General features: G+C 34.9%; 1 protein-coding gene across 1 annotated transcript; it reads right to left on the bottom strand.

Annotated features, from left to right (window-relative positions):
- Positions 1-3,607: 3,607 nt before the first annotated feature.
- On the bottom strand, positions 3,608-5,601 carry LOC149569488 (cyclic dof factor 3-like). The gene has a single exon (XM_089822185.1). It carries the CDS (start codon positions 5,420-5,422, stop codon positions 4,085-4,087), a length of 1,338 nt encoding a protein of 445 aa, XP_089678311.1. The 5' UTR covers positions 5,423-5,601; the 3' UTR covers positions 3,608-4,084.
- Between the last annotated feature and the right edge of the window lie 9,320 nt (positions 5,602-14,921).

The raw sequence follows: 14,921 nt of genomic DNA on the forward strand, positions 1-14,921 counted from the left end.
AAAATACACCAAGAAAAATATACAATTTTAGGTTTTGTAATGCTAGATCAAATGGTAATAAAACACAATCTCCATGTAGAATGGGAAGATTGCAAATTTCAATGCTAGATCAAAACCTCCACCATAGGCAAGTGACATGAAATCCATTGATAGCCTTGATGAGGCTTATACTGCTAAAAAGCACTATCTTAGTAGCACCTCCTATCTTTCCACCATGGTGTAAGACTTGTTATCTCAATCTTATGCAAAACCTCTCTTGGTAAGACAAAAACAAGTAGCTCAAAAGTATCTCTCTTTTGACAGGTCAAGTGGAGTTGAACCCATGAAGGTCCCAAAGAAGGAGAGACATGGTAGACCTACGAAAAAGGTCCTTTGAGGCTCGAATATCATGCTTGTGAAATTGCAAAGCATAAACACCCAACATTCAAGCAAGTGGGAGGCTTTGCATTTGAATCAATGTTGTCCACCAAAGGTTTCTCTGCTCAAAAGATAAACCCTCTTTGAAACCACAACCATGTCACTAAAGCCATGCATTTTCTACTTTGCACACATGTCAGAAACTTCTTGCATTGAAAGTACCCTGGATATCAATAGGTTCCCTCATGATTAAGAGGGTCTAGAAACCAATATCTCTCCAGGATAGGCAATGTAAAGGAAAAAGGAAACCCATAAAAGAGATGCAATGATGCAGGAGTTCCAGGCTTCATCTTTGAAGCAAGAAAAACCACCCACTTGGCATAAAGATCTTGCCCTTTATGTGTGTAGAAAGATGACCAAGGCCACTAGAATGTTGAGGCAAGCAATAGTACACCTGGGCAATGCAGTGAAACCTACACCTCTAAATATTAGAAGCCCGTAGAAAATCTTGTAGAAGTTTCTTAAGCTTTCCATAAGCCGCTTTGGAAGAAGACTAACAAGAGCAGTAGTATACATGTGTTGCACAAGGATCTTTGAGTAAATATGGAATTTTTTAGTCAAAGAAAGAGGCTATGTCAACTGATAAGCCAACTTGGACTTTTAGAAAACACCACATTGTAGAGCTTTGTTGCCAATCTGTGCAAGACAAAAAGGTATACCCCAAAAGCAGAATACCTGGCCATGGTGGATCCATTTCTAGTCATAATGTAAAATGCATAAGGGAGCTGTCAAGAATGATTGCCTATAACATAATGTCTTGTGTCATTGAATGGCTAAACAAATCTATTTTTTTTGAATAATGTCAATATGTGTACCTTGCACAAAGGGTTTGAGTTGTATATAAAATTGAAAAAAATTTATATTTACTATTTTTTAAGTGGTTGTAAAAATGTACATATTAACCTTGATAGAAGTTTAAAACACATTAGTAAAAACCATTTACTTTATGATTTATATAAAATAAATATAACAATACATTAATAAAATTATTTTAAAATAAAAAATAAAAACTTTGATCTGTAAGAGGCCGAAGTCAAGATTGATTATTATGTATTTTGATTAATTATCATTGTTTATTTATTTAACTCAAGTAAAAATGAACCCAAAACCTCGTATATAAGAAACTCACAATTTACCATTGTGTTATAGTCTCTTGCCTAACTTCCATATCACATTTTTACATAACATAGATATTCTATTTAAAGCACCAAGAAACCATGTCTACAACTAATACAAATTTTAAATTAAATAAAATTATAAAAATTATCTTCTCATATAAATTTTATGTTTTAATCAAACTAACTTATATTCTACATAATCTTAAGGATATCATCAACTATATAGTACCTGATACTTTTAAAACTTGACTGGCATAAATTAATTATTATAAAATTCTATTAAATATTATTAATTTGAAATTAAAAATCCTCAAAAGCTAAATGATTGTACTGATGAGAAAAAGACCAAAATAAAGATCAACCGCTTCTTTAAAGTTTAATTTAAATTAGCTATTAAATTAAAGGAGTGGCTAAGGATGGCCAATCTGTCTGCTGAAAAATAAAAGCAGAAATGTATGTGACAAGGATTAATTGTTATAGAAAAGGCTCAAAGGCACAATACTAAACTTAGAAAAGGAATAAAGTTCAACTACTACTTTGAATTCTGATTTACATACTAGCGGGTATAAGTGGCCTAAAAATGATGAAAAGTAAAAGCTGGAAAGTATAGAAAAGAAAGAAATGTCAAAGCGTCTTAATTCTCATGCAGAGCAAGAATAGGATGAAGTAACAAACTCAAAACGAAAAGCATAAAGTAACAGATGCATTGCCTAAAGTGCAAAGCCATTACCATTAATATGCTGGCATGAAGTTAAATACTGAAAATTCTGTTACCTCTAAAACAATCAGAAATACAATGATAGTGATCTCGTACAAGCTTATAATAGAATAAGCTGTAGCCATACAATTCATGTTAATTAGGATAAGCCTATATTTGCATCAAACTTAATTAGGATAAGCCTATATTTGCATCAAACATTGGTTTATGGAGGAAATTGGAATTCATTTGACTGGTAAAGGCTAGTGGAACTTTCATTCTAATGCTGGATATTCATCTAAGAGTATATGATAAAATGAAGAGAATAGGAGGTTGAATAGATTGGTTTTTTTTTAGAACAAGAGTCAGTTTAGCACCATAGATTTATTTGTAAGGGAGTTTAATTTCTTTTGGAACAGAGCATGCCAACCCCCCAAGGAATGCATTTGTAAGAGTGACATACAAACTTGATTGAAAAGAAATGGTTAAGTCCCATGAAATATCTGATCTTGGCAAGACATCTTACAGGGTTTTCCACTCTAAACTAAACCCAAACTACAGAAATGTCACAGGGAGAAGTATATACTGTATCTGTTGGAACCTAGGGGAAGTGAAAAGCATCACAAAGCAATATATGATCAGAAGATGCAAATGAAAGACTCTGAAGTTAAAGGAAGTGATCAGCAGACACAAATGAAGGATTGTTTTAAGAAATTAAAAAGCAATAGCAGGTGGCTATCATAAGCTTTCTGAATTTTATGATCTTTTTGTATATAGTAATGATTGAAGGTTTTCTTCTTGGTTCTCTTCCATGAACCTTTGAAATATATTATAAGTGGCTTGCCACTTTCGCTTAAACAAATTAGTAGATAGCTATCATAAATTAAAAGTACAATTAGGGAGAGAAATCTGAAGATCACGAATATGATTGACAAGCCCAACAAGATGTGCATTTTAAATCTGGATGAGAATGGTTTTTTTAAAGGGGAATTTTTTAGTAAACCCAGAAGGACATTCTTCAAGTAATCCCAGAACAGAGAGCTCTTCATCTATCTGTCGCATAATTCATTTGCATAAAGCAAGAATAAATTTCCATTGCATAAAATCATTTACTTATTTATGCATTTCATTAAGTTTTCTAAGTTTCTTTATAGGTCTTCCATAAATGATTTGCCAATTCCTTCCTAGCAGGATCCTTCAAACAAAATGCTGAGATTTTAAGTCTCACTCTTTGGACGAAGTTCGAACACATTGAACCAAAATCCATGGAAATCAGATTGCAGAATGGCTAGAAAGAAATAGCCATTCTTCATGCTTGAAAAATTGTACAAACATAAAATACAGAGAGAGAGAGAGAGAGAGAGAGAGAGAGAGATGTGTAACTTGGGCTTCAATATTTCATGAACATCAACTCTGAATATGTACAAATTATTGGCATCATGCAACATTTCTGGAAACTGAAATTTACCTTTATCAGGCTTCAGGGAATACCAGACCACCAGAAAGGGGTAAAAGTTCATCCCTTCAAATTTCTTAAATAAGCATCCCATGTCCTTGTTTTAGGGACAAGAAAATTCCTAAATGATATAATCAAAGGTGAAGACATGAGAAAAACTTTTAAGGACTTCTTTCCCAAATTTTCTTGAGGATTCAACCAACTGAAGGAGGTGAGCAATCTAAAACAGCTACCTAAATGCCTAACTAACATAAACTTATTTAAGTAGAGCAGGTCACCTAGAACTTCAACAACAAAGTTGTAAATGCAGTAACCCTGCTAAGCAAGCTTCAAAGATTTGTTTCTTGATACATGGTAAGGGACCAGAATCGAGCTTTAGAAGAATTTGAACAGACATCAACTGCTTTCTGTAGAAGATGTTGATCTCGAGAGCTCTGCAGGATTGGAACACAAGACATCCTCTTTCACTTTCTTAGATTGAAATGCTTTAAAAACTCCTCCTGATTTGATGGTTCCTGTTTTGCGTTCCACCTCTACACCTTCAACAAAAGATCTATTCAATGCTTCTCCCGGATCATTTATTCTCTGGGTTTTAGGCATCCAAAGAGATCTATCCCTATCAGTTTTAAATTCAGGTGTTGCTTCATCTCTTTCATGCTTGCCTAATGTTTTCAACTCTGAATCAGCATTACCTGGCTTCCATGGTAAACCCCATTGCTGTCCCCATATTGAACCAGAAGGCACTAGGCTTGGGGGAAACCAAGAGACACCATTTGTCTTGAGCTGAACACCATTTTGGAAAGGCATGTTTCCAAAATAACCATTGCAATACACGGGCCAAGAATTCCCAATAACACTCATGGAAGAGAAAGATGGAAATGATGATGAAGAAAAATCATTAGGCCTCATGGCTTGAGGCTCTGATTTAGGGCATGCCGACACCATTCCATTCAATGATGAATCACATGCCCCATCATCCATAGTCTGAACCACCTCGGATGATGATTCTCCTTTTGTAGCACTCACTTGGGTTTTATCACTGAAAGAACAACTAGGTTTCTCCATATAACCACTCCCAACCCTTCTGTCCGCATGGGTGTAACTCTCTTTGCCACACAAATCCACACCCAGAGGCTTCTCAAACCCTTCCTTAACATTTTTTTCCTTTGGCAGATTCAATCTATGTGAATAACCATCAAGATAAGATTGGGGCTTAGGCTTACCTTGTGCATATGCCGCCTCTGCCCCATTAAAGCCCTCGTCAAAAATTCTCAATTCGGGATAAACTGATTCAACTTTCACCAATTTATCAGAATTCATAGATGGGCGCATGGGTATACAAGCCTGCCCATCAGTCCACACATTTTCAGAAACCTCAACGAAGTGCCCTTGATGGATTCCAAAAGAGGGTTTATTCTTCCGTCTACCAGCCCCAACAGGGACATTCCTCAAAGCTCCACCGGCAGTCCAGTATCTCTGACATTTCCTACAATAATGCCGCGGCTGATTGACATTATAGTTATTGAAATAGCAAAACTTGGTATCCATGCTTTCACACCGAGGGCAGGCTATGACCACCGTGGGTCTTTTCAAACCCCCCTTTTCTTCATTTTCCCCATCAGACCCTCCCGAATTTTCACAACAATCTGCCGAGCTCTTTACAGGGATTGTCCTCCCAAACAGCTTGAATGCACAATCTGTAGATTTCCCAGACTTCGCCTCTAATTTGGGCATCTTTCAGCATAGAAAACCCGTTTCCCCCTTCAACCAATTCACCCTACACCTAATTCAGCAAGCTGCAGAAAATTAGAAATGGGGGCAAAACGAATAAGATTGAGGAGGTGACATATAGAAAACGAAACTGAAAATGCAAGGAACTGATCTTCGCTCATATAATATTCCAAAACAAAAATTGAAAAAAAAGAACCTCCTGCTGACAAAGCAACCATCCTCGTCATCCTCATAAAAAGCTACGTCTCTGTCAGCTTTTTTCTGTTTTGTCAAGTAGTCACCTAAGGCTAACTCGTGTGTACGTTAGCACATTCCACCTTTGGGCCTCCTCTTTCTGTCCTTATGTTTTTACTTAAGCTCTACGGTCTGAATCATAACTGTTGCTGTGGAGACGTCATCCATATTTTTTGTGCTTTAAAAACCAGGACAACTACTGAGATCCCCGCAAGAAAGGTGCACCAAATACAGTACTAATCTGTTGGTTCTGCTTCCATCATGTTTTCCTCGTGGAACACTAGAAAATTATCAACAACCTCAATTCAATACCATATTTTGGGCCTAAACAATAGGACTTTTTTGCTCAGGCAATGTTTTGACCCGGCTAATACACCTGTGCAAATTTGATAATGTGAAATCAATTGTAGATTTGTGGAAAATGTTTAGAGGCCCAAAATTCTTTGAGTTGATGGGCTACCTAGCAATTTCTTCTCTTGTTAATATTCAATTGCTTGTGTGTGATATCAATGACTTTAGGTCCGTAGAAAAGTATGTTTTTTTGTACATACTTCTCTTGTCTTTAGTAGCATTGTGATGTTGTCATTTCCCTATCAATTATTTTTCATAATTTTAAATATTGTTAGTATTTAGTTTTGGAATAAGAGTTTTATTTTAAAACTTACATGTTTTCATGTTTATACTGTGTGTTTGTTAGAAATATGTTTTCATTGCATTAACTAGTATTATTATAATAATATATAAATATGATGGGTGGATAGATATGTAGGAGAGAAAAGTATATATTTTCTATTTTTATCTTCTTTTTTCCTATATTAGTTTATACACATGCTAATGTTTTTAATAGGGTAGAGGAATGGTGAGGTGGGACAATTGAAGGGTTCTTCTAGAATTTATCAATTTGAACACATGTTTATGTTCTTAAGTGATGTCAAGTCTTATAAAGCCTTGAATTATGTATCTAAGGTTGCATATTTAAGGGCATCTTAGTTCATTTTAATCATAACATGGTGTCACGCAATATGATATCATGGAGAGCATCTTACTAAAATAGGACAATGCATTCATATTTTTTTACTAACATTTGTAGGTTCAACTATTAACTAGTTTGTCCTCAACGACATCCAAAACTTCTTTTATTCACTATATTTGTCATTGTTGAATTGAGGCTAGAGCACAACTAATAAGGGTTTAACCACTATATGTTGTGATATTGCTATCAAGATTTAACTATGTGATTTTGAGTCAAACTGATTGACCCATGGAGTCACTATATGTTATTTTTACAATATAAGGTCCCAAACAGTGCTTTGTAGAATCACCCATTACACAAATGTACATTAGATCAAAATCATCTACAAGTACCAAAGCTCAAGTTCGACAAAGAATGAAACCTCATATCACCTTGTACAATATCATACTATAGGAATAATGTCATCATTTTAGTCAATCTCTTCATCTTCCAATATGCACCTAACTAAACTCTATTAGCTAGCATTAGTTGCAATCTACAACCCAACATGCCTATAATAATAAATCATAAAAGGTTATGCCTATAATAATAAATCATATAAGGTTATTTCAACCGATGTAACCAAGGATAAAAATCTAGTGCATGTCTTACTACAAGGATACAAAGTACACAAGCAAATAAAATATTTTAAAATTTAAAATATGACAATACATTCAGATTTTTCGCTAACATTTGTAGGTTCAACTATTGACTACCTTCCCCTCATTAACATCTAACACCTCTTTTTATTGATATATTTGTCATTGTTGAATTGATATTAGAGCACTACTACTAGTAAGGAAGCTAACCATGCTTCCTCATTGTTGTAGTGTAAGGTCCCAAAGAGTTTGTAGCACCACCCATTACACATCTAAAGAAACCCTTCTACAAGTATCAAAGCTTGAATTATATAACCACCCAATCTCATATTACTTTGTACAAAATCATACCATAAAATTGATGCCATCATTTTAGCTTAATCACATTCAACACATGCACTTAAACCTCACTAGCTAGCATTAGTTTCAACCTACACCCCAACATGCCTTTAACAATAAACCTTTAGAGATTGTCTCAATTAAAGTACTCAAGAATATAAAAACCCAATGCTTGTCTTACCATGAATATTAGACATGCAAACATCTAAATGAGAACATCATAGGCACAATCTTATAACAAATGAATATGCACAAACATGATGCATCAACTTTCAGGAGTCATAACTTTTGACTCGGACCTAGGTTTTCTCTCAAATTTTTATAGTGGTTTGGTAAGGGGGATTTTGATGCCCTGGCAATTTAGCTTCACTCCATTGTGTCCAGAATAATTTATTTTTAAGGTCCCATAAAATAAATTTAGACCCCCAAAACTCAGTTGTCGTAATCTTTGTCTATTTTTTTAGAGTTTGTTTTTTGTAATAACTTTGAATGGACATTTCCAAATTCAAAGATTGGTTGGCAAGTCAAGTTGTTGTAGCTTAAGGAAAGTCTAGTTTTATTTTCAATTTTTTACGAGTTATTTCAAAGGTTACCTAAAATGACAAAATTGAAGATTTCTTAAAATCTACCAAAAAAGGGTAATTTTCTATTTTTTTAAATTTGGAGAGTTTTTTAGTTATTTAAGAAGCTGCAAAATAATGTAGAAGGAGGTTGGTTAATGGAAGATATGTGAGTTTCAAAATATGTTTATTGCATCTGTATTTTTCTACATGTTTTCCTTACATAGAATGCTTTACTGTAAATAGGTTCTTGGGTACTACATCATTTGGTATTAGAGTGGGAAGATGGTGTTAGGATAAACCATAGACAAAAATAAAAAACTACATGAAAATATAACCAATAATAGAAAATAATAGATCACACAGAAATGAACACAAGGCACCAAGATTTAACGTGGTTCACCCAATCCTTGGGCTACGACCACCAAACAGCAAGTCTAATCTTATTACAATCCAGTGGCTACAACCTGATTACAATCTGTAATCCCTTACAGCATAATACCGCCGCAAGAAGCAATTTTGCATCACAACATAATGAAAATACCCAACCCTAAACCCTTTTATACAAGTATCAAACCACTCTAGGGTTATAACATGTTGGCCATAAATTAGCCATAACTTTAGTGGTGAATCTACGAATAGTACAATTTTTTTTTTTGTATGTATGGTAATTTCCTAATCAGTCACCACAATAAACAATAGATGGTTGGGAGAGGAAGAGGAAGAGAAAGAGAAAGATGAGGTGTCACTCCAATGCAAAGATTCATGCTAGATATGCAAGGACAGATTTCAAGATTGAAGTTTTAGACTATGATGGTAGTCTTAAGCCAAAAGAATTGATAGATTGGCTATATGAGATGAGGAAATTTGTTAAATGGAAGCCTATGGTAGAGGAAAAGAAGATGAAGTTTGTATGCACAAAATTAAAAGGAAATGCAATGATATGGTGGGATCACCTCCAAAAGGAATGAACCAGAATACAAAAGGAAAAGATCAAAACATGGAGCAAGATGGAGAAAAAGCTACAAGAAAAGTTCTTACCCTTAGATTACTCACAAACCCTCTTTCGTAAGTTCCATAATTTGAAGAAAATTGTGTTCCTTGTACAAGAGTACACAAGTGAGTTTTATAAGTTATCCATGAGAATAAAGCATCAAGAATATGATGAGCAGATGGTTGCTAGATACATAAATGGCCTAAAACTTTCTATTCAAGATTAGTTGAGCATGCATCATACTAGCAACATGGAAGAATCCTACCAACAGAACCTAAAGGTTGAAGAAAAATAGAAATGACAATACAATCAGAGGAATAGAGGAGGAAGAAGGGGTTCCTCAACACCATTTCGAGGAGTTTCTAATTACGATCGAGGAGAATCCTCGCAAGGATTTGGAAGAAATATAGGTTCCAAAAAGGACCCTGCAAGATAGGAAAGAGGATGGGGGTTTTAGGGAGAATGAGGTTATGGTAGTGAAAGAGGTTGGGAAAACTAACAAAGGCCCCTTATCTGTTTTAGATGTGGCAAAGAAGGACACAAAGCCTTTGAGTGCTCAAATTATAACATGCCAAAAATAAATCAAAGAAGATAGCCTAGAGTTAACCTAGTTCAAATAGAAGAGGAAGACCAAGAAATTTCACCAGATGTGGGAGAAACCCTCATGATAAGATAGATCAATGATCATTCCAAAAAAAGATGAAGTTCCTACAAAGAACTCTGATGATTTGTGGCTCCAGACCAACCTCTTTAGAACTAGATGCACTTTTGGTGGAAAGGTATGCCAGGTTATTATTGATGGGGGTAGTTGTGAGAATATGGTGTTTAGAGAAATGGTAGAGAAATTGAATTTACAATGTGAAAACAATCGTCGTCCTTACCATATTGCACAGTTTAAGAAAGGAAATGAAGTAACTCATGATAAAAGATGTTTAGTTAGATTTATCATAAGAAATTTTATAAGGATGAAATATGGTGTGATTTTATCCCTATGGATGCTTGCCATACATTACATTTTGGAAGGATGGCTCTAAAGTGATTCTCTTGCCACTTAAGGATGAAAAGAAAAATGAAACCATGTTGTTTGCAAAAGAAGTTGTCAAATAAATAAAAGTAACAAGATATTGTTATGCACTAGTAGTAAAAAGAGGAGAAGAACAAGAAAACTTGATACCACCTAAGGCAATGAAGGTGCTAAAGGAGTTTGTTGATGTTGTTCCTAATGAACTACCTGATGGTTTGCCACCAAAAAAGAGATATTCAACATCATATTGATCTTATTTAGGGAGCAACTCTACCTAATCAGGCAGCCTATCAATTGAATCCAACACAACATGCAGAGTTGAATAAACAAGTGACAAAACTGATGCAAAAGGGTCTGGTCAGAGAAAGCATGAGTCCATGTGTAGTACCTACATTGTTGACTCCAAAGAAGGATGACACATGGAGGATGTGCATAGATAGCAGAGCAATTAATAAGATTACCATTAAGTACTAGTTTTCTATTCCTCAGATAGAGGACATGATGGATGAATTAGTGGGGAGCTAAGTATTTCAAAAAGATTGATCTCTAAAGTGGCTACCACCAAATCTGCATTCGAGAGGGGATGAATGAAAGACAACATTTAAGACAAGAGATGATTTGTATGAATGGATATTTATTCCTTTTGGGATTTCTAATGCACCTAGCATAATTATGTGGTTGATGAGTATTGTGTTGCGACCTTACATTGGTAAATTTGTTGTGGTTTATTTTGATGATATCCTAATCTACAGTAGAAGCAAGGAAGACCACTTACAACACCTAGAGATCATCTTGAGTGTATTAAGGAAGGAGAAGCTCTTTATGTTTGAAGAAGTGTAGACTCATGCAAACTAGTTTGACCTTTCTAGGCTTTGTCATTTCTCAAGTTGGTGTTCAGATGGATCCAAAAAAGGTAAAAGAAATCCTAGAATGGCCTAGTCCTTCTAGTATAACATGAGTAAGAAGTTTTCATGGGTTGGAAAATTTCTACCAAAAGTATGTCCAAAATTTTAGCAGTATTGTAGCACCAATAACAAAATGTACCAACAAATGCTAAAGAGAGTTTTCAATTCTTGTAGAAAAAAAGGTAACTGAAGATCCTATATTGAAACTTCCAAATTTTGACAAATTTTTTGAAGTAGAGTGTGATGTTTCACATGTTGGGATGGGCATTGTTCTCAGCCAAGTAGGTAAGCCTATAGCCTTCTTTAGCAAGAAATTGAATGAAGTGAGAAAGAATTATTCTACCTATATGATCTAGAGTCTTATGCAATTGTTCAAGCATTAAGACACTAGAGGCACTATCCAATCCCACGTGAGTTTGTCCTATTTGCTAATCACATTGCTATGAAATACCTCAACACACAAAAGAAGTTGAATAGTCGACATGCCAAGTGGGTATCTTTCTTATAAGGATATACCTTTGTTTTGAAACATAAGTCTATAAAACAAAATCAGGTTGTTGATTCCTTGAGTAGGCATGCTACACTATTAACCACAATGGAAACTGAAGGCAATGAAGGTGTTGAAGGAGTTTTTTGATGTTGTTCCTAATGGTCTACCACCAAAAAAGAGATATTCAACATCATATTGATCTTATTTAAGGAGCAACTCTACCTAATCAAGCAGCCTATCGGTTGAATCCAACACAACATGCAGAGTTGAATAAACAAGTCGCAAAACTAATGCAAAAGGGTCTGGTCAAAGAAAGCATGAGTCCATGTGTAGTACCTACATTGTTGACTCCAAAGAGATAGCAGAGCAATTAATAAGATTACCATTAAGAATCAGTTTCTTATTCCTCAGATAGAGGACATGATGGATGAATTAGTGGGGGGCTAAGTATTTCAGCAAGATTGATCTCTAAAGTGGCTACCACCAGATCTGCATTCGAGAGGGGAAGAATGGAAGATAACATTTAAGACAAGAGATGATTTGTATGAATGTATATTTATGCCTTTTGGGATTTCTAATGCACCTAGCATAATTATGTGGTTGATGAATACTGTGTTGCGACCTTACATTGGTAAATTTGTTGTGGTTTATTTTGATGATATCCTAATCTACAGTAGAAGCAAGGAAGACCACTTACAACACCTAGAGATCATCTTGAGTGTATTAAGGAAGGAGAAGCTCTTTACAAATTTGAAGAAGTGTAGATTCATGCAAACTAGTTTGACCTTTCTAGGCTTTGTCATTTCTCAAGTTGGTGTTCAGATGGATCCAAAAAAGGTAAAAGAAATCCTAGAATGGCCTAGTCCTTCTAGTATAACATGAGTAAGAAGTTTTCATGGGTTGGCAACTTTCTACCAAAAGTATGTCCAAAATTTTAGCAGTATTGTAGCACCAATAACAAAATGTACCAACAAATGCTAAGGAGAGTTTTCAATTATTGTAGAAAAAAAGGTAACCTAAGATCCTATATTGAAACTTCCAAGTTTTGACAAAGTTTTTGAAGTAGAGTGTGATGCTTCACATGTTGGGATGGGCATTGTTCTCAGCCAAGTAGGTAAGCCTATAGCCTTCTTTAGCAAAAAATTGAATGAAGTGAGAAAGAATTATTCTACCTATGATCTAGAGTCTTATGCAATTGTTCAAGCATTAAGACACTAGAGGCACTATCCAATCCCACATGAGTTTGTCCTATTTGCTAATCACATTGCTATGAAATACCTCAACACACAAAAGAAGTTGAGTAGTTGACATGCCAAGTGGGTATCTTTCTTATAGGGATATACCTTTGTTTTGAAACATAATTCTATAAAACAAAATTAGGTTGTTGATTCCTTGAGTAGGCGTGCTACACTATTAAACACAATGGAAATTGAAGTCAATGGTTTTGATGCTATTAAGACCTTTTATGAAACTAATAATGATTTCTAGGAAATTATCGAACATCTAAAGGCTTTATCATTTGGAAAGTTGGATCATGTGAAAGGTGACTATTTTATGCAAGATGGTTACCTGTTTAAAGGTAAACAACTATGTATACCAGAGGATCTATGCAAGAAAATAGTATCTAGGAATTTCACAATGGTGGACTAGCTGGACACTTTGGAAAGGATAAAACAATAAAATTAGTTGAAGACAAGTATTATTGGTCCAAGATAAAGAGAGGCATTAGTAAATATGTGGCAAGGTGCATAATCTATCGAGTAGTTAAAGGACATTCATAGAATACAGGATTATACATGCCTTTACTAGTACCCACTAAACCATGGACTGAATTGAGCATGGATTTTGTATTGGGTCTCCCACACACTCAATGAGGTAATGATTCTATTTTTGTGGTTTTTGATCAATTTTTTGAAATGGTCCATTTTATTTCTTGTAAAAAGACCAATGATGCAACTAGAGTAGCAGACTATTCTTCTCAAAAGTTGTCTGTTTACATGGTCTTTCAAAGACCATTACCTCTAATAGAGATACTAAATTCTTGAGTCATTTTTGGAGGACTCTCTAGAGGAAATTAGGAACAAAGTTGCAGTTTAGTGGTGCTTATCATCCTCTCACTGACAGATAAATAGAGGTTGTTAATTGAAGTATGGGAAATTTGTTATGCTGCATTGTGGGTGAAAAGCCTAAACAGTGGGACTTGGCATTGCCCCAGGTAGAATTTCCCTATAATATTTTTGTTAACAGATCAACCAGAAAATCTCCATTTCAAATTTTCTATGGTTGAAACCCTGAAGGTGTTCTAGATCTTGTGTTACTTCCATTGGGAGATAGAATTAGTGATGATGGAGTTGCTTTTATTGAACACCTTCACGGGCTCCAACAAGATGTCAGACAAAAAGTTATAGGATAGTAATGTGAGTTACATGATTGTTGTAGATGCTACTCAGAGATTAAAAAATATTTGTTGTAGGTGACTTGGTGATGGTTTACTTGAGGTGTGAATGGTTTCCTATAGGCACATATCATAAATTGAAGTATAAAAGATTGGACCTTGTAAAATCATCAAAAAGATCAATGATAATGCTTATGAGGCTAGCTTACTAAGATATCTTGAAATCTCCCCTCTTTTTAATGTTTATGATCTATACACATTCCATGGAGATGTTCCAAATCCAAATGACGTACAAGGAGTGGATTGGCAACATCACCTTCACAATAAGAAGAAGGAAAAGATTGCCAAAATTCTTGAGAATCAGACTACCTCCATATGGCATGGCCAACATAACAGATACCTAATAGAGTGGGACAAGCTACTTGAAATAGAAAGTACATGGTTATTTGAGTGGGCAATAATGCAGCTAGATTCAACAAAGTTAGAGCATAAATAAATAAATATATATTTTTGGATTCGATTGTGTAAAGATTTTTATGGTCAACATTTTGAATCACACCAAGTGATCCATCATCAGGATGAAGAGAGAAAAAGATGTCAAACAAAGAGATATAGTGATATATCTCTTGCTCTCTTCATCCTGATGATGGATCACTTGGTGTGATTCGAAACATTGATGGTAAAAATATTTACACAATCGAATCCAAAAATTTATTTATTTATTTATGCTATGGATTGTGGAAATTTGATCTCTTTAAAAGTTAGAGCACTTCATAGACAACCACTTGCAGGAGCTACATTTCTTTCAAGACGGGGAGAATGATGCATCAACTTCTAGGAGTCATAACTTTTGACTCAGACCTAGGTTTTCTCTCAAATTTTTATAGTGGTTTCATAAGGGGGAGTTTGATGGCACGACAATTTCACTTTGCACCATTGTGTCCAAAATA

Source organism: Cupressus sempervirens, chromosome 3 (genome assembly GCF_028749045.1).
Source record: "Cupressus sempervirens isolate cs-2001-9-10 chromosome 3, ASM2874904v1, whole genome shotgun sequence".
Taxonomy (NCBI): Eukaryota; Viridiplantae; Streptophyta; class Pinopsida; order Cupressales; family Cupressaceae; genus Cupressus; species Cupressus sempervirens.

Bases quoted from the DNA above. Each gene is read 5' to 3' on its own strand.
- LOC149569488 (XM_089822185.1), bottom strand. From the start codon at position 5,422: ATGCCCAAATTAGAGGCGAAGTCTGGGAAATCTACAGATTGTGCATTC.